The sequence below is a fragment of the Aethalodelphis obliquidens genome, unplaced genomic scaffold, assembly GCF_003676395.1.
Source record: "Aethalodelphis obliquidens isolate GAN/ISIS:26980383/991018 unplaced genomic scaffold, ASM367639v1 scaffold8, whole genome shotgun sequence".
Lineage (NCBI taxonomy): Eukaryota > Metazoa > Chordata > Mammalia > Artiodactyla > Delphinidae > Aethalodelphis > Aethalodelphis obliquidens.
In genome coordinates this window covers 6,763,887-6,786,275 of record NW_020837952.1, presented here as the reverse complement: position 1 = coordinate 6,786,275, position 22,389 = coordinate 6,763,887, and the positions used below count along the sequence as shown (strand labels likewise).

The 22,389-nt window shown below is 48.8% G+C and overlaps 2 protein-coding genes across 10 annotated transcripts in view; one reads left to right on the top strand and one right to left on the bottom strand.

Moving 5' to 3' along the window:
- The window catches only part of BAZ2A (bromodomain adjacent to zinc finger domain 2A), a 34,419-nt gene extending 12,305 nt beyond the window's left edge, over positions 1-22,114 (top strand). For 3 of the 9 annotated variants that reach the window (XM_027106687.1, XM_027106688.1, XM_027106689.1), the window contains 28 exons: positions 2,714-2,851; positions 4,424-5,017; positions 5,892-6,077; positions 6,577-6,795; positions 7,226-7,738; positions 7,884-7,944; positions 9,000-9,108; positions 9,279-9,380; positions 9,550-9,760; positions 11,027-11,127; positions 11,641-11,706; positions 11,887-12,120; positions 12,258-12,512; positions 13,748-13,962; positions 14,252-14,326; positions 14,523-14,703; positions 14,808-14,867; positions 15,084-15,228; positions 15,755-16,413; positions 16,573-16,795; positions 16,914-17,069; positions 17,183-17,334; positions 17,522-17,811; positions 17,904-18,036; positions 18,151-18,297; positions 18,705-18,931; positions 19,046-19,189; positions 19,277-22,114. In XM_027106687.1, the coding sequence (XP_026962488.1) occupies positions 2,716-2,851; positions 4,424-5,017; positions 5,892-6,077; positions 6,577-6,795; positions 7,226-7,738; positions 7,884-7,944; positions 9,000-9,108; positions 9,279-9,380; positions 9,550-9,760; positions 11,027-11,127; positions 11,641-11,706; positions 11,887-12,120; positions 12,258-12,512; positions 13,748-13,962; positions 14,252-14,326; positions 14,523-14,703; positions 14,808-14,867; positions 15,084-15,228; positions 15,755-16,413; positions 16,573-16,795; positions 16,914-17,069; positions 17,183-17,334; positions 17,522-17,811; positions 17,904-18,036; positions 18,151-18,297; positions 18,705-18,931; positions 19,046-19,189; positions 19,277-19,442 (5,760 nt within the window). In that variant the 5' untranslated portion in view covers positions 2,714-2,715 and the 3' untranslated portion in view covers positions 19,443-22,114. Of the gene's footprint in view, positions 1-2,713; positions 2,852-4,423; positions 5,018-5,113; positions 5,255-5,891; positions 6,078-6,576; positions 6,796-7,225; positions 7,739-7,883; positions 7,945-8,999; positions 9,109-9,278; positions 9,381-9,549; positions 9,761-11,026; positions 11,128-11,640; positions 11,707-11,886; positions 12,121-12,257; positions 12,513-13,747; positions 13,963-14,251; positions 14,327-14,522; positions 14,704-14,807; positions 14,868-15,083; positions 15,229-15,754; positions 16,414-16,572; positions 16,796-16,913; positions 17,070-17,182; positions 17,335-17,521; positions 17,812-17,903; positions 18,037-18,150; positions 18,298-18,704; positions 18,932-19,045; positions 19,190-19,276 lie in introns of those variants that run through there. The other 6 variants (XM_027106690.1, XM_027106691.1, XM_027106693.1 and 3 more) reach the window with 5 other exon arrangements.
- Positions 21,852-22,389, bottom strand: part of RBMS2 (RNA binding motif single stranded interacting protein 2) — a 103,683-nt gene continuing 103,145 nt past the window's right edge. The window contains exon 14 of the mRNA XM_027106703.1: positions 21,852-22,356. The gene's annotated coding sequence lies outside the window, so the exon portion shown is untranslated. The remainder of the gene's footprint in view (positions 22,357-22,389) is intronic.

The following is a 22,389-nucleotide window of genomic DNA, read 5'->3' as shown; positions in this document are numbered from 1 at the left end:
GGCCTGCCAGGGAATTCCCTGTGATGTAAGCTTTGTTTTGTTTTGTTTTTTAAAGATTTTTTTTTTTGATGTGGACCATTTTTAAAGTCTTTATTGAGTTTGTTGCTATACTGCTCCTGTTTTATGTTTTGGTTTTTTGGCTGAGAGGCAAGTGGGATCTTAGCTCCCACAACAGGGATTGAACCCGCACCTCATGCATTGGAAGGCGAAATCTTAACCACTGGACCTCCAGGGAAGTCCTCCCTGTGATGTAAGCTTTGGAAGGAACCTAACCTAGAGTATAGGGAATGAACTTTCCTCCTTGGTGTCACTAATCTCATGATGCTTATTTTTCAGATCCCTTAGTGCTGAGGATGGTCTTTAACTATAAGGAAATCCTGGGGGCCCCTGAGGTCTTCTGTAGAGACCAAGTTTCTTCACTGATGCATAGCAAGTCTGGGTCTGCTGCTTATTTTAGAGTGAAGATGGGAAATCCTTTATGGGAAATGAGTTTATCCTAAAAACTTTTCCCCTCTTAAATTGACAAAATGCAAATTGCTTTCATTATTTATTTATTTATTTTAATTTATTTACTTTATTTATTTTTGGCTGCGTTGGGTCTTCTTTGCTGAGCTCGGGCTTTCTCTGGTTGCGGCGAGCAGGAGCTACTGTTCCTTGCAGCACACGTCCTTCTCATTGCAATGGCTTCTCTTGTTGTGGAGCACGGCTGTAGCTGCGCGGGCTTCAGTAGCTGTGGCACACAGACTCAGTAGTTGTGGTGCACTACTGCAGCATGTGGGACCTTCCTGGACCAGGGCTCGAACCTGTGTTCCCTGCACTGGCAGACAGATTCTTAACCACTGGGCCACCTGGGAAGCCCCTGCTTTTATTTTTTAAATTCCAGTTAAAATTGATAAAGATAGAGACAATTATGGTATTAGGCATGGAAAATCTTTTTTTTTTATTTTTTAAATTTATTTATTTTTGACTACGTTGGGTCTTTGTTGCTGCACGTGGGCTTTCTGTAGTCGTGAGCGGGGCAGGGAGGGGTGTACTCTTCGTTGCCAGTGCGCGGACTTCTCATTGCGGTGGCTTCTCTTGTTGTGGAGCACGGGCTCTAGAGCGCATGGGCTTAGTTGCTCCACGGCATGGTGGGATCTTCCCGGACCAGGTATCAAACCTGTGTCCCTTGCACTGGCAGGTGGATTCTTAACCACTGCCACCAAGGAAGTCCCAAGCATGGAAAATCTTACAGCTGTCATGCTATATACTGTACAGGGTTTATATTTCATGCTCAGAATTATGTTAGATTCACCTAATGGTGGCTAATTTGCATTATCTAGCATGGTCAAGAATATGATTCTTGCAAACCTTGGGCAGTGGCCTTATGTGTCCTTAACTGGTTTATTCATTCTTTTAAAAGCTTTACTTATAGTTTTTTTTTTTTAAGAGGTTATTTAAAACACTGCCTAGGTCTGCTTATTATCTCATCTTGGGAGCTTGATAAAAAAATCTTTATACCTGAACTCTTCTGTCCTTTACTCTTCTGTGGTAACCAAAGGAGTTGCTTTTTCTATATCAAGACAGATCATGTCTCTCATATAACAAATTAGTATGCGCTAGTACATCATAAGTATCTGATTGATGTGTCAGGCTTTGCCAGTAATTCTAGCTTCTGCTTTCTGTCTTCTTCCTTCTTCCCTTTGCTCTATCGAAGGTAAATTTATTCTCATCATCATTCCTAGTAGTATATCACCTCATCATATTCAGGAGAGGGTAAAGAGCTTTTTAACCATACTACTCCCCAATGAGCCACTGTACTTTACAGCTTTAAGTACCTAGCTATCCTCTCAGTGACCATTTACATTTAAGCCACAAAACCAAAACATGGGGAAGTAATCACAGTAGACATAACAGAATACTGTTCCTTGGGACACTCTCTTATTTAATCAGTTTTCCAGCTCTGACACTTTTGTGAGCTATGTTCTTAGAGAGCATGGTATTTCCCATGAAAAAGGAGTAGACGTGTTACTGGATGATTTGACTTTTGCTATTATGGTCACCTTTCCTGAAGTGTATTCTTTTCAAATTCCTTTACCTCAGTTAACTATACTATCTTCTTCAGATGTCTAGGGCTATGGATAGGATAACGTGGTAATTGCTTAACTCAACTATAATAATAAAACAGTATATGTATTAAACATGCTTTTTCTGCCAACACGTCCATGCTTTTCTGTCAGAAAGATGGCTTTGAGAACCTTCTGTATACAGAAGTCCCAGAGTGGGACTCTGGCCTTACCTTGGCGGTGGGGGCGGGGGGCCGGGGGGCGGGAAGGATGGAGAATGTTAAATGTTGCAGTTGAGGGCTAATATCTAACATAGAGGGGTAACCTGGGCTGGGAGTTAAGAGGGTGGGGCTTATACAGGGGGAAGACTCCTCTAGGTGTGTATCTTGGTTTTCTCCCTAACTCTTTTTATCTCTACAATTCTGACTTTTTAAAACACTGTTTCTATAAGGTCATTGCCCAGGTTAGGAGTATATTTCCACTTCCTCTTCTCTTCTCTCCTTCCCCACTCCCCCTGCAACTCCCCTCCCTCCCAATCCAGTACCTGGGTAGGAGAAGGGTAAGTAAAGTAGATGGAGGGGAGGGGGCATTCCCTCTAGAAGATTCCAGGTGACATAACCTTGTTTAACCGCCAGTATTTTTTTTCCCCTCTCTCTCCCCTCCTACAGAAATGGAGGCAAACGACCATTTTAACTTTACTGGCCTTCCCCCTGCACCTGCTGCCTCAGGACTGAAACCCTCTCCCTCCTCAGGGGAGGGGCTCTACACTAACGGGTCTCCCATGAACTTCCCCCAGCAAGGGAAAAGTGAGTGTGAGGGCCACATGGCCTGGGAGGGAGTGGGCATCGCTCCTTGAGAGCAGGTTGATGGGATAAGGTTTGGCTCTGGACTAGCTACTTCACAACAACTCTCTTTTATGCCAGGTGGGAAGGGAGGAAGTGAATCCTCAGAACTCCAGCTGCTGGAGAGAAGTCAAACTTCTAAGAACAAGTTCTAGGGATTTATGGAAACAACACTTTTCATTTTAAGGCTGGAAGGGATTAGAAAAACATACTGGCCTTTTCATCTTAGCTTGCTCTTCTGTCAGCCCTGTTCCCTGGCTGCTGCTTCTGATAACCAGGTTGGACCCGTGAGAAAGAGATAAAGGGCCAGCCCTCTGAGAAGCTGTTTTTAGAGGCTGGAGTAGCCCTCCCTTAGGACTGGGGGTGGAGGGGTTGGGTGAAGGTTGGGATGTGTTTGCCTTTTAGTTTGTGCAGCAGAGAAGAGAGCAGATGCTTGAAGTGCTTGTGCCACCTCCTGTCCTTGTGGATAGAAGATAGGGACAGGGAGCGTTATAATTCTTACCTAGTTCCCCAGAGAGAAACATCTATAATTCCAGACGGAAGTGTTGCTGCCAGGATCAGGTCTTTTCCTGGATTTGGCTTATCAGTTGCTCTGTACCATGGCCCTGCCAAGTACCTCTCTAATCTTGCCTTGGTTTCAGGTACTTTATGCTTGGAAGCAGAGTGAGGCACAAATGTTTGCCTCCTTCCTTGCAGCAGAAAAATACTGCCACAGGCTTATACTTAACCACCACTCCCTCCTGTCTTTCACAAGGGGGTTGCAGATAGATAGAAACTCCCTTATTTCGCTGGAGGACTGCTCCCATGTCCCCTGAAGCTTCCTTAGTATCTTGGTTCCTTTTATTTGACTGCCCTCCAATCCAGAGGCCGCCATTGGTGTTGAGAACTGAAGTCTGCATACTGCTCATGCAGAGTTTCCCCCCCACCCCGTGTATTACCCTCCAGTGCCTATGGGGAGGGGCCAAGGCCAGCCTTCCGAGCTGGGATCTTTCTGCTGTGGTGACTGCAAATTCTATTCTTAGCCCAGCACAAAGTGCTGGATCTGCATGTGCCAGTGAGGTGGAGGCTGTCTCTTCTGGTGCCACTGTGGGGCAAACAGGCACTGGGGAAGGCGGCGGGGGCTGGGGGGGCAGAGAGTTCAGTCATGCCACTCCAAGGGAAGAATTCCTCCAGGGAATGAGGGTGGGGAAGAATGCAAGTCACTGTAGGGCGTCTGCGAACAGTTTCATTAAAAAAAAAAATTTGAAAAGCCCTGAGCATCCAGAGCAGCCGGCTCTCTGCTGGTCGCTCTTGTGGTAGGCTGGGAGAGCTCCCCAGCCCCCTACTCAGCAGCCTCAGCAGCGATTGCTAAGCTTCCACCCAGGAGCATCTGGGTTTGGTGTTCCCTGGAGACCAAAAAACTATAAATACAGTAGAGGGGGAATCCCCCACCCCTTCACCTTCCCTTTTTCTAGTCAGTGCTGTTCCTTTAGTAGAATTTATAGTGTTACTTGCATACATAGCTGTAACTGACCCTTTTCCCTCCTTCTCTGCCAGGTTTGAATGGGGATGTGAATGTTAATGGCTTATCTACTGTATCTCACACTACTACTTCAGGGATTTTGAACTCTGCTCCCCACTCCTCCAGCACCTCACACCTCCATCACCCCAACGTGGCCTATGACTGTCTCTGGAACTACTCACAGTACTCACCTGCCAATCCTGGCAGCAACCTCAAGGACCCACCCCTTCTCTCCCAGTTCTCGGGGGGACAATACCCACTCAACGGCATCCTTGGGGGCAGCCGGCAACCTTCATCCCCAAGTCACAACACTAACCTTCGGGCTGGGAGCCAAGAGTTCTGGGCCAACGGTACCCAGAGTCCCATGGGGCTTAACTTCGATTCACAGGAACTATATGATTCCTTTCCTGACCAGAATTTTGAGGTGATGCCCAATGGACCCCCTAGTTTTTTCACCTCCCCACAGACTTCTCCTATGTTGGGATCCAGCATCCAGACCTTTGCACCCTCGCAGGAGGTAGGCAGTGGTATCCATCCTGATGAGGCAGCAGAAAAGGAGCTGACTTCAGTTGTGGCGGAGAATGGCACTGGCTTGGTAGGCAGCCTGGAGCTGGAAGAGGAGCAGCCAGGTATAACTGTGGGTCTGTGAGCTGGGTTGGGAGAGGGAAAATGGGGCTCTGGGGGGCGCAGTGGCTTTTTGAGGTGAGGAAAACTTGTCTTTCCAGCTCTCTGCAGTGGAGGCTGATTTGCATGTTGGTGATTAGCAGAGCCAAGTGGCTGGTGTTTTTGTGGCAGCAGCACCAGCTCGAGAGTGGGAGTGCAAATTATTTCAAGCTCATGCAGAGCTGCTGGCCTGGAGAGGGCAGGTGGGCGAGCCCGAAACAGCCCCAACAGACACCCTGCATCAAGAAAGCCTTCTTCTAAGTTATAGGAAGGGGTTGGGGCATCAGCAGGAGGCAAAGAGGCCAATTTGATTTGACTGTGGCAGGGCCAGACTGGCTGCTAAAGTGGGCTGAGCCCTAAGTAGTGATTGGCACGTGCAGGAGGGAAGGAACAGGCAGAGCACACCATTGCTTGTCTACTCACAGTTTCCTTTCTTTTTTGTTGTTGTTAGCATAGGTACATGTGCAGTCCCTCTCACCTTCCCCCTCAGAATAGATAAATGCTTAGTTTGCTATTGATTCCAAGTATAAAGGTGACCACCCTGTGAAATCACAGGATGTTTTCTCTGTTTAACTGGATGGGGGAAACAGTTGAGAACATGATGGGGTTCTTGTCTCAGACCCCACTCTTCTTTCCCCTCTTTACCTGCTGCAGGATCTTCCTCGCACATCTTTGCATACTCAAAAGTTCTCGGTATGGTCGGTACCCAACATAGAACTGGGACCCATAAATGTTGAAAGAATGAACATCCATCCCTCTAGCAAAGATTGCCTACTAATAGCTAACTGAACCCGTTGACGGCACTGATTTTGACTTTTGCCCTCTCCTGGGATTTCCTAGAACTAAAGATGTGTGGTTACAACGGCTCTGTCCCTTCTGTGGAATCATTACACCAAGAGGTCTCAGTCTTGGTCCCTGATCCCACAGTGAGCTGCTTAGATGATCCTTCACATCTTCCTGATCAACTGGAAGACACTCCAATCCTCAGTGAAGTCTCTCTGGAGCCCTTCAACACTTTGGCACCGGGTAGGCTTGGAGATTAGCTCCCTTCAACGTATCCATGCAGAGGGTAGCCACTTTATACCACCTGGAAGAGATAGTAAGCCAGGGAAAGTATTTGGGAATCTGGGACACTGGGGTCTCTAGATGATCCTGTGGCAGACCACAGTTTCATGCCACAGGCCTGACTGGGCCAACTGCACTCTGAGCTGAATTGGTTCATTTCCCAGGTTCTCTCCCAGTGTTCCTTTTGGCCAAGAGCCCTGGATAGGGACTTATTACCACACAGATGGGCTATTTGGGTTCTCACTAACTTGCCATTGAACGATTACCTTTTACCCCACTGAAATATAAGAAAAGCCTATTTTATGATAGATGCTAGAATTTTGTGTTGGTCTGTGGGTAGAAACCATTGCCTTGCCTTTCCCTAATATTAGAAGGAAGCTTCACACTATAGGAACTAAAACTGGATATATTCAGACTAGTATTTCTTAACTCTTGCTTTCTGATTTTTCCACCCCTGAAGAGCCAGTGACTGGAGGACTCTATGGTATAGATGACACGGAGCTGATGGGTGCAGAGGACAAGCTGCCTCTTGAGGACAGCCCTGTGATCTCTGCCCTCGATTGTCCTTCCCTCAATAATGCCACTGCCTTCAGTCTCCTGGCAGATGACAGTCAAACTTCAGCCTCTATATTTGCCAGCCCCACCTCTCCCCCTGTCCTTGGGGAGTCTGTTCTGCAAGGTAAGTGAGGAGAGCTAGGACAGAGAAAGTCCTTGACCTGGGCAACGGTGAGAGAACAGGCCTTAGGGGTGGGAAATCTGTGAGAACACCTTCCTGGGAGCTGAGGAGGCCATGGAACAGTGTATGGTGGGACTAAAAAAGGCACTCTGACTTCTGCCCTGTGCCCAAAAGAACTTGTGGGGTGAGACTTGGAGTTTGTGGGGAACAGGAGGCCAGAGGCCTTTACTGGCTCCAGGTGAAAGGTATTTCTTCACACAGTGACAGCAGCAGCAGTTTTGCCCTTTAACCTTCATGAATGGTAGGGGAAGAGAGCCAGAGGCCATTTCTCTTTTTCCAACCCTAGGGGAAAGCCCTTGAAGTAACCTTGTTTAGCTTCGTCCAGGTTTGTCTGAGTAGATTCTCTTGTTTTATATGATCGTTCTTCCTTTAGCCGTCCTGTCCCTTTGGATTCTAGATACTAGCTTTGACCTGAATAATGGCAGTGATGCAGAACAGGAAGACATGGAGACTCAGGCTTCAGACTTCCCACCATCTCTGACCCAGCCAGCCCCTGACCAGTCATCCACTCTTCAGCTCCGTACAGCAGCCTCGCCAGCGGTCTCACCAACAGCCTCGCCAGCAGTCTCCCTGGCGGTTTCTCCAGCAGCCTCCCCGGAAATCTCTCCAGAAGTCTCTCCAGCAGCCTCCCCAGAAATTTCCCCAGCCATCTCCCCGGCAGCCTTCCCAACAGTCTCTCCAACTTCCTCAGCAGCCCTCCCACCCGTCTCCTCAGAAGTCTCCTTGACGGCCTCCCCAGTGACCTCCCCAAAAGCCTCCCCCGCACCTTCCCCAGCAGCTGTCTTCCTAGCAGCCTCCCCAGCAGATAAGAATGTCAGCAGCTTCCTTGAGACAACTGCTGACCTGGAAGAGATCACTGGAGAAGGAGTCACTCCCTCTGGTAGTGGTGAGTGTCTAGATTCTGTTCCACCCCTAGCTGGTTCCAGGAAAAGTTTCTGTCTCATGTGGCATTTAGCCCTTCCTCACTGGCCTGTCGTCTCAGTATTTTGCTTGAACTCTTAACTTGGGTATCCCCCGTTTTCTTCCCCAAGGTGATGTCCTGAGGAGACGTATTGCTACCCCAGAAGAAGTCCGTCTTCCCCTCCAACATGGGTAAATGCTCTAGTTTGCTACATGCATCGACCTTTGACACATTTAATGAATGACTCTAGGAAAAAGGGAAGGGAGCTCCTCTCATCTGAGATGGGGAGAAATGGGCTAGACAAGAATGGGTTAAAGGATAGTTACCTGCAGTGATAATGTTTCTGGGCATGAGATTCTTAGGCTACCTTTCTTCCTCTCTCACGGTCTTCCTCCCCTCACCCATTCTTTCCTCATTTTGTGACCACTCAGTTTTTTCCTCAAGGGGCTACTGCTGTTATCTTTTCCAAATTCAGCTGGTGGGTCTAGGGTTCAGATGTCCAAATGAGTTACCTTGTCCTGTGTGCTTAGAGAAGGAATAGCAGTGAATGGGGAGTGTCTTAGTCCCCATGAATTGGGATTTTTTTTTTTTTTTTTTAATGCACTTTAAGGGCAGGAACAGTATGAGACCAGAATGAACAAGCCAGCACACCAAGGGCTTTATAGGAATAACTGCCTTCCTGACCTTCCCCACCTCCGCCCCTGTAGGCTACTTGTGATCACCAAGTCTGAGTTCTGCTTTAAGTTTTGAGAGAAAGATAAGGCTTAGTCTTAGAATAATCTGTTGCTCAGAACACAGAGTTCCTCACTAAACCCTGGCCTCTCCAGAGTCATTTCATGGAGTCAGCAGTGAGTTTACTCTTCTGCTTGCCTCCCCACCCTCTGTCTCTTCTGCCTTTATTCTCTTAGGTCTTTTATCCTCTTTAGTGGAAACCCAGTAATTTGCCCTGAATGGCATTAGGGAGGGGGTTTCTGGCTGCTCATCTCACTGACTTTGTGAAGGGAGGGGTGGAGGTCTTTCTGGGCTTGTGCAGTTTGGTGTGTTGCTTTCCCCTGTGGTGCTGAGGGGCTTGTGGCCCAGGCCTGCCTTCTGGCCAAGCTTGTATCTCAGGAACCTCTGCATCTACATGCAGTTCTAGTGAGACAGGTGCGGGGCGGGCCATCTGCTCACTGGGCTTGGCTTCTGGGTGGCTTGAGAGTGGGTAGGGGTGTGACCTGGCGGCAGGGCCCGTGTGCTTCTCTGGCAGGTGGCGGAGAGAGGTGCGCATCAAGAAGGGCAGCCACCGATGGCAGGGGGAGACCTGGTATTATGGCCCCTGTGGGAAGAGGATGAAACAGTTCCCGGAAGTGATCAAGGTAATGTAGCTTTCGTGGACTTTTTTAGGAAAGCACAGACTCCGTTTTTGGGGCCCAGTGGCAACAAGCTGGCATTGTCTGCTCTGGGGCTTGTTCTGCTTGTGCTATTGCTGGCCAAAGGTGTGGTAGGGCTGTAACTTCACTGATGCCACTCTACCTCCTTCTCATAGTACCTGAGCCGCAATGTGGTACACAACGTTCGCCGTGAGCACTTCAGCTTCAGTCCCCGTATGCCTGTTGGTGATTTCTTTGAAGAGAGAGACACACCAGAGGTGCACACCCAAGGGTTAAATATGCTTTTGTGTCTGAGAAAGGGTTGATGGACAAGCTGCAGCTTCCTCTCATGGGGTTTGGAGATTCTTGGGCATTGAATTGTTCAGAGGGCCTGGTGGCTTGCACAGACTCCCTCCCATTGTAACAGAGTCTTCCTTATTACCTCAGGGCTTGCAGTGGGTACAGCTCTCAGCAGAGGAGATCCCATCCAGGATTCAGGCAATTACTGGGAAACGGGGCCGACCTCGAAACACTGAGAAGGCCAAGACCAAGGATGTCCCCAAGGTGAAACGGGGCCGAGGTCGGCCACCCAAGGTCAAAATCACTGAGCTGTTGAATAAGACAGACAACCGCCTCCTAAAGAAACTGGAGGCCCAAGGTACGATTGGGGATTCTGCTCACTCTCTGAGGTATCTGAAATGTTGATGAATTGCTAATGCCTGGGTTTCCCAGGAGTGTGACTGACATCTGGAAGAAATGAATCTGAATCACCTTCCCCTCTCTGGAAAGCAGCATCAGGGTCCCAGCACTTTTGTGGTACTTCTTTTACAATAAGTTTCTTTCCTGAGTTACTCTCTTACTAGTGGAGCCTGGGTGGTTCCCAAAAATAGTTATGAGAGGAGAGGGCTTTCATGTCCTTTCTTTCCATCTTTCAGCTTCTTACTTGTCTTACTGGTTTTGGCTGTCTCGTACATATACTCTTACCTTACTCATTGCCACCATCATGGAGGTTCAGAATTCACATCTGAATCCAAAAGATAATTGGCACTGTTTTAGTGGGATGGACAGATTGGAAATGTCTAATTTTTCAGTAAATATTGCACTTGCCCTGATATAGTATAAATTTGAAATAATTTGGAGTCATCGGTCTCCTATTCAGAGTTCCAGCTCTGGCAGATTCTGACTGTGTGACCTGGAGCAAGTCACTTATATTTTAATAAAAGCCTATAGTGGTTCATCTGCAGGTAATACCTGTCTAACTTAGAGGGTTGCTGTACAGATGTGGTGGTGGTAGTGTTTATATGCCAGAATAGGATAGGTACTGTCATATCAAAAACACCAATTCTGAAACACTATTGTTTGCAGAATCACACTTCAATATTGTCTTCCAAAAGGGAAGAAATTCAGACCTTTTAGTAGAGCAAGACATAAGAGCTGAGCGTAAGCAATAGCTATGTCAGTTTGATATGATTCTGCTAAAGTGTCCATTATATGGGCCCTTTCTTTCTGGCACATTCTTGCTTAATTGGTGCTTCCCACTCAAGACCACCTGCTTTCCCTGGCAGTTTTTCTGTTTCCTTTCTTTGTTCTAAAATCAATCTGTCAGATAGCCTGGAGGAGAGACAGGCTATAAGGCTACTTTGCTGTTTTGGCCTCTAGGACCCCTTCTAAAGCAGTCTAGTGTTCCAGGGGCTGGTGCTTCTGGGCAGGAGATACCATTGGAGTTCTTTGTGCCACCTCTGTAGCAGGTGCCTCTCCTACATTTTTCCTCCAACAACATTTTATGTATACTTAAAAACAACCCCACAAACTTCTGGATTCTTCAGGGAGCTGCTTCGGAGGCCAGCTTTGTGACAGGCGTGTGCTGCTCTGGGTGCTGGAGATTGGCCTGCCTGCCTCTTCATTTTCCTTTCTGCCCTCACAGAAACACTGAATGAGGAAGATAAAGCAAAGATGAGTAAAATCAAGAAGAAGATGAAGCAGAAGGTACAACGGGGAGAGTGTCAGACTACTAACCAAGGGCAGGTGAGGGACATCAGAGAGGTCACACAGTAGGTTAACTTTTCCTACAGCTGCTCTGTTTTCTCTTCCTTCTCCCACGTCTGCCACTCGCCATTTAGAGAATTGGGCTTATTCAGGAATAATGTGAGCATCTCCAGGGTGAGAGAATTGATCCATTGCCAACCTTTCATCCCATGTCTCACCTCTCTTCCCCAGTACCCTTGTCTGTTTTTTTTTTTTTTTTTTTTTTTGGTTTTTTTTTTTTGTTGTACGCGGGCCTCTCACTGTTGTGGCCTCTCCTGTTGCGGAGCACAGGCTCCGGACGCGCAGGTCCAGCGGCCATGGCTCACGGACCCAGCCGCTCCGCGGCATGTGGGATCCTCCCGGACCGGGGCACGAACCCGTGTCCCCTGCATCGGCAGGCGGACTCTCAACCACTGCGCCACCAGGGAAGCCCCCTTGTCTGTTTTTGAATGCTAGTCAAAGCAGTGATGCTTTCAGAGTTTGAGGAGAAATGACTTCCCTTATGGTTTACAGGCCAAGAGCAAGAGGAAACAAGAGACCAAGAGCTTAAAGCAGAAGGAAGCCAAGAAGAAATTGAAGGTAGGTGCATGTACCACAAGCATAACTTTGAAGTCACCAAACTGATTTTGCAAGACGTGTGAGTTGGTGTCGTTTTATAGTCATGTTTTTGGGTGTAAGGTGGGGAGGACGGGGACCTGGAAAGGGTGGTGACTTGAATCTTTATGGCACTCTTGATTCCTCTCTCCCTTGGGTGGCTAGGCTGAGAAGGAGAAAGTAAAAACAAAGCAGGAAAAACTGAAGGAAAAAGTCAAGAGGGAGAAGAAGGAGAAGGTAAAAATGAAGGAAAAGGAGGAGGTGGCCAAAGCCAAGCCAGCCTGTAAAGCAGATAAAGCACTGGCCACACAGAGGCGCTTTGAGGAGCGACAGAGGCAGCAGATGATCTTGGAGGAGATGAAGAAGCCCACAGAGGACATGTGTCTGACTGACCACCAGGTAGTGAGGGGAGAGTAACAGGTCCTGGAGGGGCCATCCATGAAGACACTTCTGTGAAAGGAAGAGCCTCCTAGATATCCAGACTGTTGCCTTCCCATATGTTTGACAGAACACCCTACCTCTTTTTCTCTCTACAGCCCCTGCCTGACTTCTCACGCATCCCTGGTCTGATCCTGCCTAGTGGGGCCTTCTCAGACTGCTTGACCATTGTGGAGTTCCTGCACAGCTTCGGCAAGGTGCTGGGCTTTGACCCTGCCAAAGATGTACCTAGCCTGGGGGTCCTGCAGGAGGGACTCCTGTGTCAAGGCGACAGCTTGGGCGAGGTGCAAGATCTGCTGGTGCGGCTCCTGAAAGCTGCGCTCTATGATCCTGGCTTGCCTTCCTACTGTCAGGTGAGGTCCTTTCCTGGGCAGGTTCAGAGGGCCTGGAATCCGTGCTTTTCTCAGTTTTGCTTTCTGTTTAAGTTAAACACATGAAAGCCCCTTCCCAAAGTGATCAGGACAAGTGAAGGGAGATATGCAAATGGTCCCCAATTTACAGTGGTTTGACTTACGATTTTTCGACTTTACAGTGGTTCAGAAGTGTTAACGCATTCAGTGGAAACTGTACTTCACATTTTGATCTTTTCCTGGGCTAGAGAAACACAGTACGATACTCTCTCATGATGCTGGGCAGCGGCAGCAAGGCACACCTCCCAGTCAGCCATGTGTTCACTGATACACTTACAACCATTTTATACCCATGCAGCCATTCTATTTCTCACTTTCAGTACAGTATTCATTAGATTACACGAGATAGTCAACATTTTATTATAAAATGGCTTTGCGTTAGATGATTTTGCCCAACTCTAGGCTAATTTAAATGTTCTGCGCATGTTTAAGGTAGGGTTGGCTAAGCTATCATGTTCTGTAGATTAGGTGTATTAAATGCATTTTTTTTTTTTTTTTTTTTTTGGTACGTGGGCCTCTCACTGTTGTGTCCTCTCCCGTTGTGGAGCACAGGCTCCGGACGCGCAGGCTCAGCGGCCATGGCTCACGGGCCCAGCCGCTCCGCGGCATGTGGGATCTTCCCGGACCAGGGCACGAACCCGTGTCCCCTGCATCGGCAGGCAGACTCTCAACCACTGCGCCACCAGGGAAGCCCTAAATGCATTTTCAACTTACAATATTTTCAATTTACGATAGGTTTATTGGGACATTACCTCATCATAAGTTGAGGAAGATCTATATACTACATGCTAGCCCTTCTGGTAATTTATTGCATCTTCTCCTAGGTTACTTCTACTCACTGCTTTAAGGTTTTAGGTCCTGACTCTTGTCATTCTCTCCAGGGACAAGTGGAGGAAGATCTGTAGTTTCTTCCTGTTTCTGTTTTCCATATATTTTTTTCTCTTCTATTTCTTTTTCTTTCTGACCTCCCTCTGCTTACTTTGTTCATTTTCCTTTAATTTGCTCCTTTTCTTTTGCACCTGTCCTTTTCCTTCTCTCATCTGTCCTATCAACTTTCATTCTTTTCTTCTTTTCCTATCTTAACCCCGTAGTTCTATTGTATTTTCCTGCTCCAGATTCACCCAACTTGAGTTGTTCCTCTATCTCTCTTAACTCCTATCATGCTCTCCTCCAAACAGTCCTTAAAGATCTTGGGGGAGAAGGTGTCCGAGATCCCACTAACAAGAGACAATGTGTCTGAGATCCTGCGCTGCTTCCTCATGGCGTATGGAGTGGAGCCAGCCCTCTGCGACAGCCTGCGCACCCAGCCTTTTCAAGCCCAGCCGCCCCAGCAGAAGGCTGCTGTCCTGGCCTTCCTTGTGCATGAGCTCAATGGCTCCACCCTCATCATCAAGTGAGGGGCAGGGGTGGGGATGGTTATTGTGTGCCTTGGTCAGAATGGGATGGGGGAGGGGGTTAGCCATTTAGAAATCCTCGGCGATGTGTGTCCACTGCTATGCTCTGGACATGCTGGTGTGACTTAGGACTGAATCTAATTTTCTTCCCTGGGAGAATCCAAGCCTTCCTCTGCCGTTCATCCAATCTAGGCTCTAGGATGAAACTCCCTTTACCCTTGAGCCTCCCTTCTTTTGTGTATGTGCTGCCACTTCTCCCTCAAAATCCCATTCCCTGTTCCCCTGCAGTGAGATTGACAAGACTCTGGAGAGTATGTCCAGCTACAGGAAAAACAAGTGGATTGTTGAAGGCCGGCTCCGGAGGTATGGACAGGACAGAGGAGAGAAGGGGGAAAGAGTGAAGCGTAGCCAGGACTTTTGCTTGGAACTCAGTGTCCTCAGCCCCTCCTCTGGGGTTGGGACCTTACCCCAGGGCCTGGGATTGCTTAGATTCACGGTGTTCCTTTTGTGGTGGTATCATGTTCCTCACCACGGTTTCCCTTAATCTGTCTACGTCAAGATTGAAAACTGCTTTGGCCAAGCGAACTGGGCGACCTGAGGTAGAGCTGCAGGGGCCGGAGGAAGGCCTGGGGCGGAGGCGCAGTTCTCGGATCATGGAGGAGACCAGTGGCATGGAAGAGGAAGAAGAGGAGGAGACTACAGCTGCTGTCCATGGCCGTAGGGGTCGAAGAGATGGAGAGGTACTAGCCCAGACCAAGGAAAGTGGGAGTTGGAAAACAGATTATTTCTTTTGCTTGAATCTGATGATTCCCTTTCTCTTGGTGTCTACTTGTTTCTTCTCCAGGTTGATGTCATAGCATCTAGCATCCCAGAGCTAGAGCGCCAGATAGAAAAACTCAGCAAGGTATTGTGCTTCTAACCTCCCAGGAGCTGGAGATAGGGGCTGGGTGAGAATTGATTCCTTATGAGTAGGGCCCAGATGGTATCAATTTTATAGGGAAGCTGAGAGCCATTGCCCTTCTCCCATATACTGGATGAAGTCACCACTGGGACTGAAGCTGGACTTCCAGTCCCTGGAAGTGTGTTTTTCATTCATCTTCCTTTTCCACTGCCTACCCAGCGTCAGCTCTTCTTTCGCAAAAAGCTGCTTCACTCATCCCAGATGCTTCGGGCAGTCTCCTTGGGTCAGGACCGCTACAGACGCAACTACTGGGTGTTGCCCTATTTGACTGGTATCTTTGTGGAAGGAACAGAGGGGAGCTTAGGTAGGTGTGTTGTAGGACCCTGAATTGAGTCCTGTCTAACAAAAGTTAAATGATTCCTTTTCCTCTACCTAGTTGTCTTGGGCTTCTTTCATTGTATGAGAATCAGTATAGCACAGTGTGGTTAAGAGCACAGGCTCTGGAGTAGGACTGCCTACCTACCTGCTCTGCCACTTACCAGCTGTATGCTTTAGTTTTTTCATTTGTAAAATGGAGTTAATAATAGAATGTATACGTCATAGGGCTATTGAGAGGATTAAAATGAGTTAATGCTCTTAGAATAATGCTTAACTTATAGCTGGTTCTCAATAAATGTTAGCTTATGATTATGCTGATGATGATTACTTGGGAGCATAGTGTTTCTTTTCCAGATACTGTGCTCATTGGCATATAAGCTTTTCCCAGTGCAGTCTCCAAAAGGGGGGTATGAAGTCCAAGAGAAAAAGAAAGTATATGTCCTGTGTTTGTACACCCTCTTTCTTTCCCCTTATATCTGTGTATGTGTTATGCTCTTCATTTTTCTTTACAGTTCCTGAGGATGTGATAAAGCAGGAAACTGACTCCTTAAAAGTGGCAACCCATTCAACACCCAGCCCAGCCTCCTTCTCTCTGAAGAGGGAGTTAGCTGGCTCCAGCACCTCTGCCAGTTCTCCTGCCCGGGCCCGAGGCCGACCTCGGAAAACTAAGCCTGGGTCTGTGCAACCTAGGCACTTGAAATCTCCTGTCAAGAGTCAAGGTTCAGAACAGCTGCAGGTCCAGCTTCAGCCCGAGACTCAGCCCCATCCTCAGCTTCAGGCTCATGCCCAGCCCCAGCCCCAGCTTCAGTCCCATCCTCACTCCCATAATGGGTTCCTAGAGCCAGAGGGCTCCCCTTTGTCTCTGGGTCAGAGCCAGCACGACCTCAGCCAGTCAGCCTTCCTGTCTTGGCTGAGCCAGACTCAGAGCCATGGCTCCCTGCTCAGTAGCTCAGTCCTCACACCTGATAGCAGCCCCGGAAAACTGGACCCAATGCCATCACGGCCCCCGGAGGAGCCAGAACCTGACGAGAGAGAAGCCAGCCCCGATTCTCAAGCTCCCTGGTTTAACTTCTCAGCCCAGATGCCCTGCAGTGCTGCCCCTACACCACCCCCTGCAGTTTCTGAGGACCAGCCCACTCCTTCCCCTCAGCTACCTGCCTCCTCCAAGCCAGTAAGTAGCCAGAATTAGTGGTATGCACTTATCTTCATCTTGCCACAGGCCCTGTTGCCTGGCTGTGGGCTGTTGCTTAAGTTGGGGGGAAGGGATGGGGCCACTGGGGTCCTGTCAACATGAAAACACCCTCATCACCTTATGTTTCGTCATTCACAGGTGAGTAGACCCAGTGCTGCCAACCCCTATTCTCCAGTGCAGCTCTCTTCCACCCCCTTGCTGGGCGTGACTCCTAAAAGGCGAGGAGGAGACCCTAGAGAAACACCACAGAGCCCCACAGGGATGGGACAGCCAAAACGGAGAGGGAGACCTCCCAGTAAGTTCTTCAAACAGATGGAGCAGCGTTACCTAACCCAGCTGACAGCCCAGCCCGTCCCCCCTGGTGAGTGACTTAGGGGTGGAATGGGGTGAGATATAGGTAGGAGTGGCATCAGATGTGGACCATGTGATTCACAGCTGGTTCCCACTCCCCACCCCACACACATAAACTGTCTTCACAGAGATGCGCTCGGGCTGGTGGTGGATCCGAGATCCTGAGACATTGGATGCCATGCTCAAGGCCCTGCACCCCCGAGGCATCCGAGAGAAGGCACTTCACAAACACCTAAACAAGCACAGGGACTTCTTACAGGAAGTCTGCCTACGGCCCTCAACTGGTAAGGTAGATGCGTAACCAGCCTGAGCTGCAGAGCCCAGGTAAACGTTGAGCTGCTGCTGTGGACAACGAAATAGCCTGATGGGCTTTTCCCTCTGCCTTCTGTCTTCTCAGACCCTATCTTTGAGCCTAGTCAGCTACTTGCCTTTCAAGAAGGGATCATGAGCTGGTCCCCCAAAGAGAAGACATATGAGACAGACTTGGCCGTGCTTCAGTGGGTAGAGGAGCTGGAACAGCGGGTTATCCTGTCTGATCTGCAGATTCGGGTACACTTGGGCTGGCACTGGGTAGGGGGTTGTTGACGAGAGGGTGTTAATCTCCTGTACCCTGTTAGGGAAAACTTGGGGTTCCCACTTCACAAGTGACCTCCCGTGACCCTAAATGGTTCACATCATTTTCTATGCTTAATGTTCTTTCTTTATAATGAGTTTTATTCCTCTCTCCCACCTGCAGGGCTGGACACGTCCCAGCCCAGACTCTACTCGTGAAGACTTGGCCTACTGTGAGCATCTACCTGACTCCCAGGAGGATATCACCTGGCGGGGTCGAGGCAAGGAAGGACTGGCACCCCAGCGTAAAACTACCAACCCCCTGGACCTGGCAGTGATGCGACTTGCTGCCCTGGAGCAGAATGTGGAGCGGCGGTACCTGCGGGAGCCCCTATGGCCAGCTCATGAGGTTGTGCTGGAGAAGGCCCTGATCGGCACGCCCAGTAGTGCCCCACAGTGTGCCACTACAGAGATGTGAGTGGCTCCCCCCTTCTTGGTCTTGCGGAGAAGGGATAAATTTAATGGACCCTGCTCCTCATCCCCAGATCACCACTTTCTCCCTCCAGATCATATGAGATCACCCCTCGCATTAGAGCCTGGCGCCAAACGCTAGAGCGGTGCTGGAGCGCGGCCCAGGTCTGCTTGTGCCTGGGCCAGCTGGAGAGGTCCATTGCCTGGGAGAAGTCTGTCAACAAAGTGGTAAGAGGCCTGGAGAGCCTGGGGGAGCTGACAAGATGGCCAGCTGGCGTGGGTGGGGTCAGTGGCAGGCAGAGGCTTGAGGGCTCACTCTGCCTCCTCACAACCTTGGTCCAGACCTGTCTAGTCTGCCGGAAGGGTGACAACGATGAGTTTCTTCTACTTTGTGATGGGTGTGACCGTGGCTGCCATATTTACTGCCTTCGGCCCAAGATGGAGGCTGTCCCAGAAGGAGACTGGTTCTGTGCTGTCTGTTTGGCCCAGGTAAGGCTTCTGCTCCCTCTCATTCCACTCCCAAGCAAAAGTCAGAGATTTTCTTTCTCATCCCATTTACCACCAGTCCTACAGATATCATTCTTATCATGCCTCAGTCTCTCCTGGGAAAGGGCTCCAGACTAAGTGCTAGGAGACCTGAGTTCTGATCCTTCTTTGGACAAGTCACTTAAATTCTATAACCTTACTTGTTTTTACTTTCCTTATAAAATGGGAATGATTATACTTTCCCTTTCACCTGTCTTACTGGGTTATGTGAATAAATTCACATGCTGGCTTACGCATGAAAGTATTGTGAAGCCTCAGTCACACTTAGACAAGTTGGGATTGTAATAAAGTGAAGGGCAAGCAGAGTACATCTCCAGCTGTTGCTGATCTTACCTTTTTCTTATCTTCAGCAGGTAGAGGGAGAATTGACTCAGAGGCCAGGTTTCCCAAAACGAGGCCAGAAGCGGAAAAGTAGTTACGTGCTGAACTTCCCAGAGGGTGATAGCTGCCGGCGCCGGCTGCTGTCGAGGGGCCGAGAAAGCCCGGCAGTGCCTCGGTGCTCAGAAGGAGGACAGTCCCCCTCAAAGCGGCGGCGGCTCTCCATGCGGAACCACCACAGTGATCTCACGTTTTGCGAGTGAGTTGAGTGAATTCTGGGGACAACTGGCTCTATCTTTGCCACGGTAAAGGGCTGGGAGGGGTCAGTGTGTTTGCTTCCTGAGAGTGCAGTCATCACTGTCTTTCTTAATAGGATTATCTTGATGGAGATGGAGTCCCATGATGCAGCCTGGCCTTTCCTGGAGCCTGTGAACCCACGATTGGTGAGTGGGTACCGGCGCATCATCAAAAACCCTATGGATTTTTCCACCATGCGGGAGCGGCTGCTCCGGGGAGGGTAAGTAGACTTCAGTAACTGTCCCGGCTCTTCTGTTACGGCCGTAACTTGTACCCAGCTCACAGGTCTGTCTCCACCCCTGCCCAGGTACACCAGCTCAGAGGAGTTTGCGGCTGATGCACTTCTGGTCTTTGACAACTGCCAGACATTCAATGAGGATGACTCTGAAGTGGGCAAGGCTGGGCACATCATGCGTCGCTTCTTCGAGAGCCGCTGGGAGGAGTTTTATCAGGGAAAACAGGCCAATCTGTGAGGCAAGGGAGGTGGGGAGTCACCTTGTGGCATTGCTCTCTGCCCTCCAAACAGACAGACCCTGCCATTCTCACCTGCTGATGCTGCCCTGGGTCCAGACTTGAGTCAGAGGTAGAACCCTGATTTTTGACCCTACCTTTGGCAGCGCCCTACATCTTCTTATCCCTACACCCCTTTCTTCCTTTCCTCCTCTTGTTCCTCACATAAGAGGGGCAGAGATGAGGTCCTTCTGGACTGAAAGCCAAAAAAAAAAAAAAGAAAAAATAATTTTTCCTTTCTGTTTTATTTCCTAATTAAAAAAGAGGAGGAGGATGAAAGAAGCCCCTACTTCCTCCTCCCAGCTTTCTCACCTTCCCTGTTCGTGCCCCAGCATTCTGGGGCTATTTAACAATAGCAATAGTTCTAGTGAATGTGTGAAACCAAGAAACACTCTGTACTGTGTGTGGACCCGCAGTGACGGCCAGTAAAGTGGACTTAACTCCCAAGTGTGTCGAGCCGGACACCGGGCCCTGAACATGCTGCTTCCATGTTCAGTCCCTCCCCTGCTTTTCACTTTCTCTCTCTCAATCCCTCCCCCCCGCCCCCTTTTCAGATTTTCTCTCATCCAATAATGTAAAACTGTTGTGTACGGGTTCCTCCATCCTTTTCCCCCAAATCTTTTTTCCCTTCAAAGGAAAAAGAAGTTCAGAGGTCCCTGTCTTTCTCTCTGTCCTCATCTTCCTGCCAATAGCTAGTCCCTCTATAATGTTGGATACTCCTCAAATGCTGAGTTTCTAGCCTTTTCTGAAACTTAGCAAACTGGGGAGACGGCAGGGAGGCACCCTGAACCCTGGGCCTTCCAGCCTCCTTCCCCACCTCTTACCCAAACCTCCTTCTTGGGAACTCCTCAGGGACAACTACTGCTGAGTTTGGGCACACCCCCAAGATGGAGGCCAGGTAGCAATCGACTGGCCTGAGAGAGAGAGAGGTGTGTGTGTGTGTGAGAGAGTGAGTGAGTGAGAGGATGCTGTGATTGTGCCCCTGTTTTGTTTGGTGGCATCCATTCAGTTTTTCCCCCAAGTATCTGTTTCCCATTGTTTCCAACCATTGAAACACCTTTCCCATTGTTTCACACCATCACTTTGTCTTTGGGAAACCACAGGAACAGTTTTTCTGGGTACAAGGCTGTGTCTCTCCCCTCTCTCCCAGTCATTTCTGTTCCAGCCTCTTCAAACTGTGCAATCTTTCAGCAGGAACTCCCTCTCCTTTCAGTAGCTCTGAGTCTTAAGCTTTTGCAGGGAGAGGAGTAGAACTGGATCTCTTCCTAATCCCATGAGCTTCTGTGGGTTTAGTAGTGCTTTCCTTCCCTTATCTACTTCATATCCTGGGACCCCTTCCCCAGTAGCAGAGACCCCAGAACACAGGAGAGTAGGGAGGAGAGGTTCTGGGTCCACCACTGCCCTACATGTGACTGTGCCCAAGTTAAGCCCCAACCTGTGAGAGGAAAGCTGCTAACTCCCAGCTATAGCCATGGGCCCCTGGCCCCTGCTTTCCTGCTCAGCAGAGCCCCTCCCATCAGAGATTACGGGTACTTGCACTGGGGAGGTGGCTGCTGGCTGGCCCAAGCAGAGCGCTGAGGCATCCAAGAAGTGTTCCATTGGTGGGAGAGGGGTGCCAGGTGAGGGGAGCATTCCTTGTGCTTCTGGCAGCACTGAATAGCCACTGAAGGGGGTGAGGGGGCAGTACAGGTCCCGGGGCAGCCCCTTTCTTATTCCTTTATGCCCCTTCTCCCCCATAGCCTATTTCTAAAGTCGCCTTTTCTGTCAGATAAACCTCAGAACTTTTAATTTTATTTGAGATTTTTTTTTTTGCTTTTAAATAAGAGGTGGATTGAAGAATATTTGAATTGACTTTATATTATGCATAAATATTTATATTTTATCTAAATAACTGAGCTGTAACAAACTTTGTGTTAGTCAGACATTTGGAACTGTTGTAGTTGGGGGCTCTTCTTTTCCCCACGGCAGTCTTACCCTGCTATAAAATGTTCCAGATTAATTCTACTGTTGGAGGTTAGGTGGACGGGGGAGTGAAATCTTGATTGTTCCTGTTCTGTGTTCCTCTCCCAGCTCCATCTCTTTCCCTAGGGACCAGGCACTCTTAAGGTGGGGTGGGTGGAGTCCTAGCCTCAATTTGAAGTGAGGGTTGATGGGGGGCGGGGGGGAGGGCATGACCAAAGGGGCCGTTTCTCACTTTTCTTTCCTCATCTTCACTGCCCCTTGAGCTAGGTGGATTTTCTCTTTTTGACAAATAAGAGTATTTGGTAGGGAAGGCAAGTTAAAAAAGTAAATAAAACCCACCCCTACCCCTTTGTTTCCCCTCCCCTATCAGTCTGGTAACAGGAAGAAACCACACCATCAACACCAACAAATTTCCACGTTCCTTTTACAACAAAAGGGACTTGACTTTTTATATAACCAAATGTGGTGTTTTAGTGACTTTTTGATAATGTACAGTTTTTTGTGAATTTAAATTTATTTCTTTCTATATTTTTAGGACCAATCTCATTTTTAATAAGGTAAAAAAAGGAAAAAAAAGTCTAGAGAAAAAAACTCCTGTTTTTGCCATGTGATGTTCCACAAGTGCAGCTGTAGAAAAGTGCTTGTCAGTTGAATAAAAACCACATTTGATAGAGATTCAAAAGAGTCTGTATTTATCTTCCTTCAACATAGGTTTTCATACTTGCCTAAAGGTGAAGGCTGGGTGTTAGGGTGAGTACGACTGGTTTGATGTAGGAGACCACAGGCCGGGGAGAAATATGCCTCTAAACTTCAAAGTTTATCTCTGAACCTCCAAGCGTGGCCCTTCCTGTGCAAGAGGCATCCAAAGCAGAATTTGTGCTTGTGTGGGTGGAACAGGTGCTCCTGGCTGAGGTGCTACAACAAAGGATTCAAGTGTCCCTAGTTCCT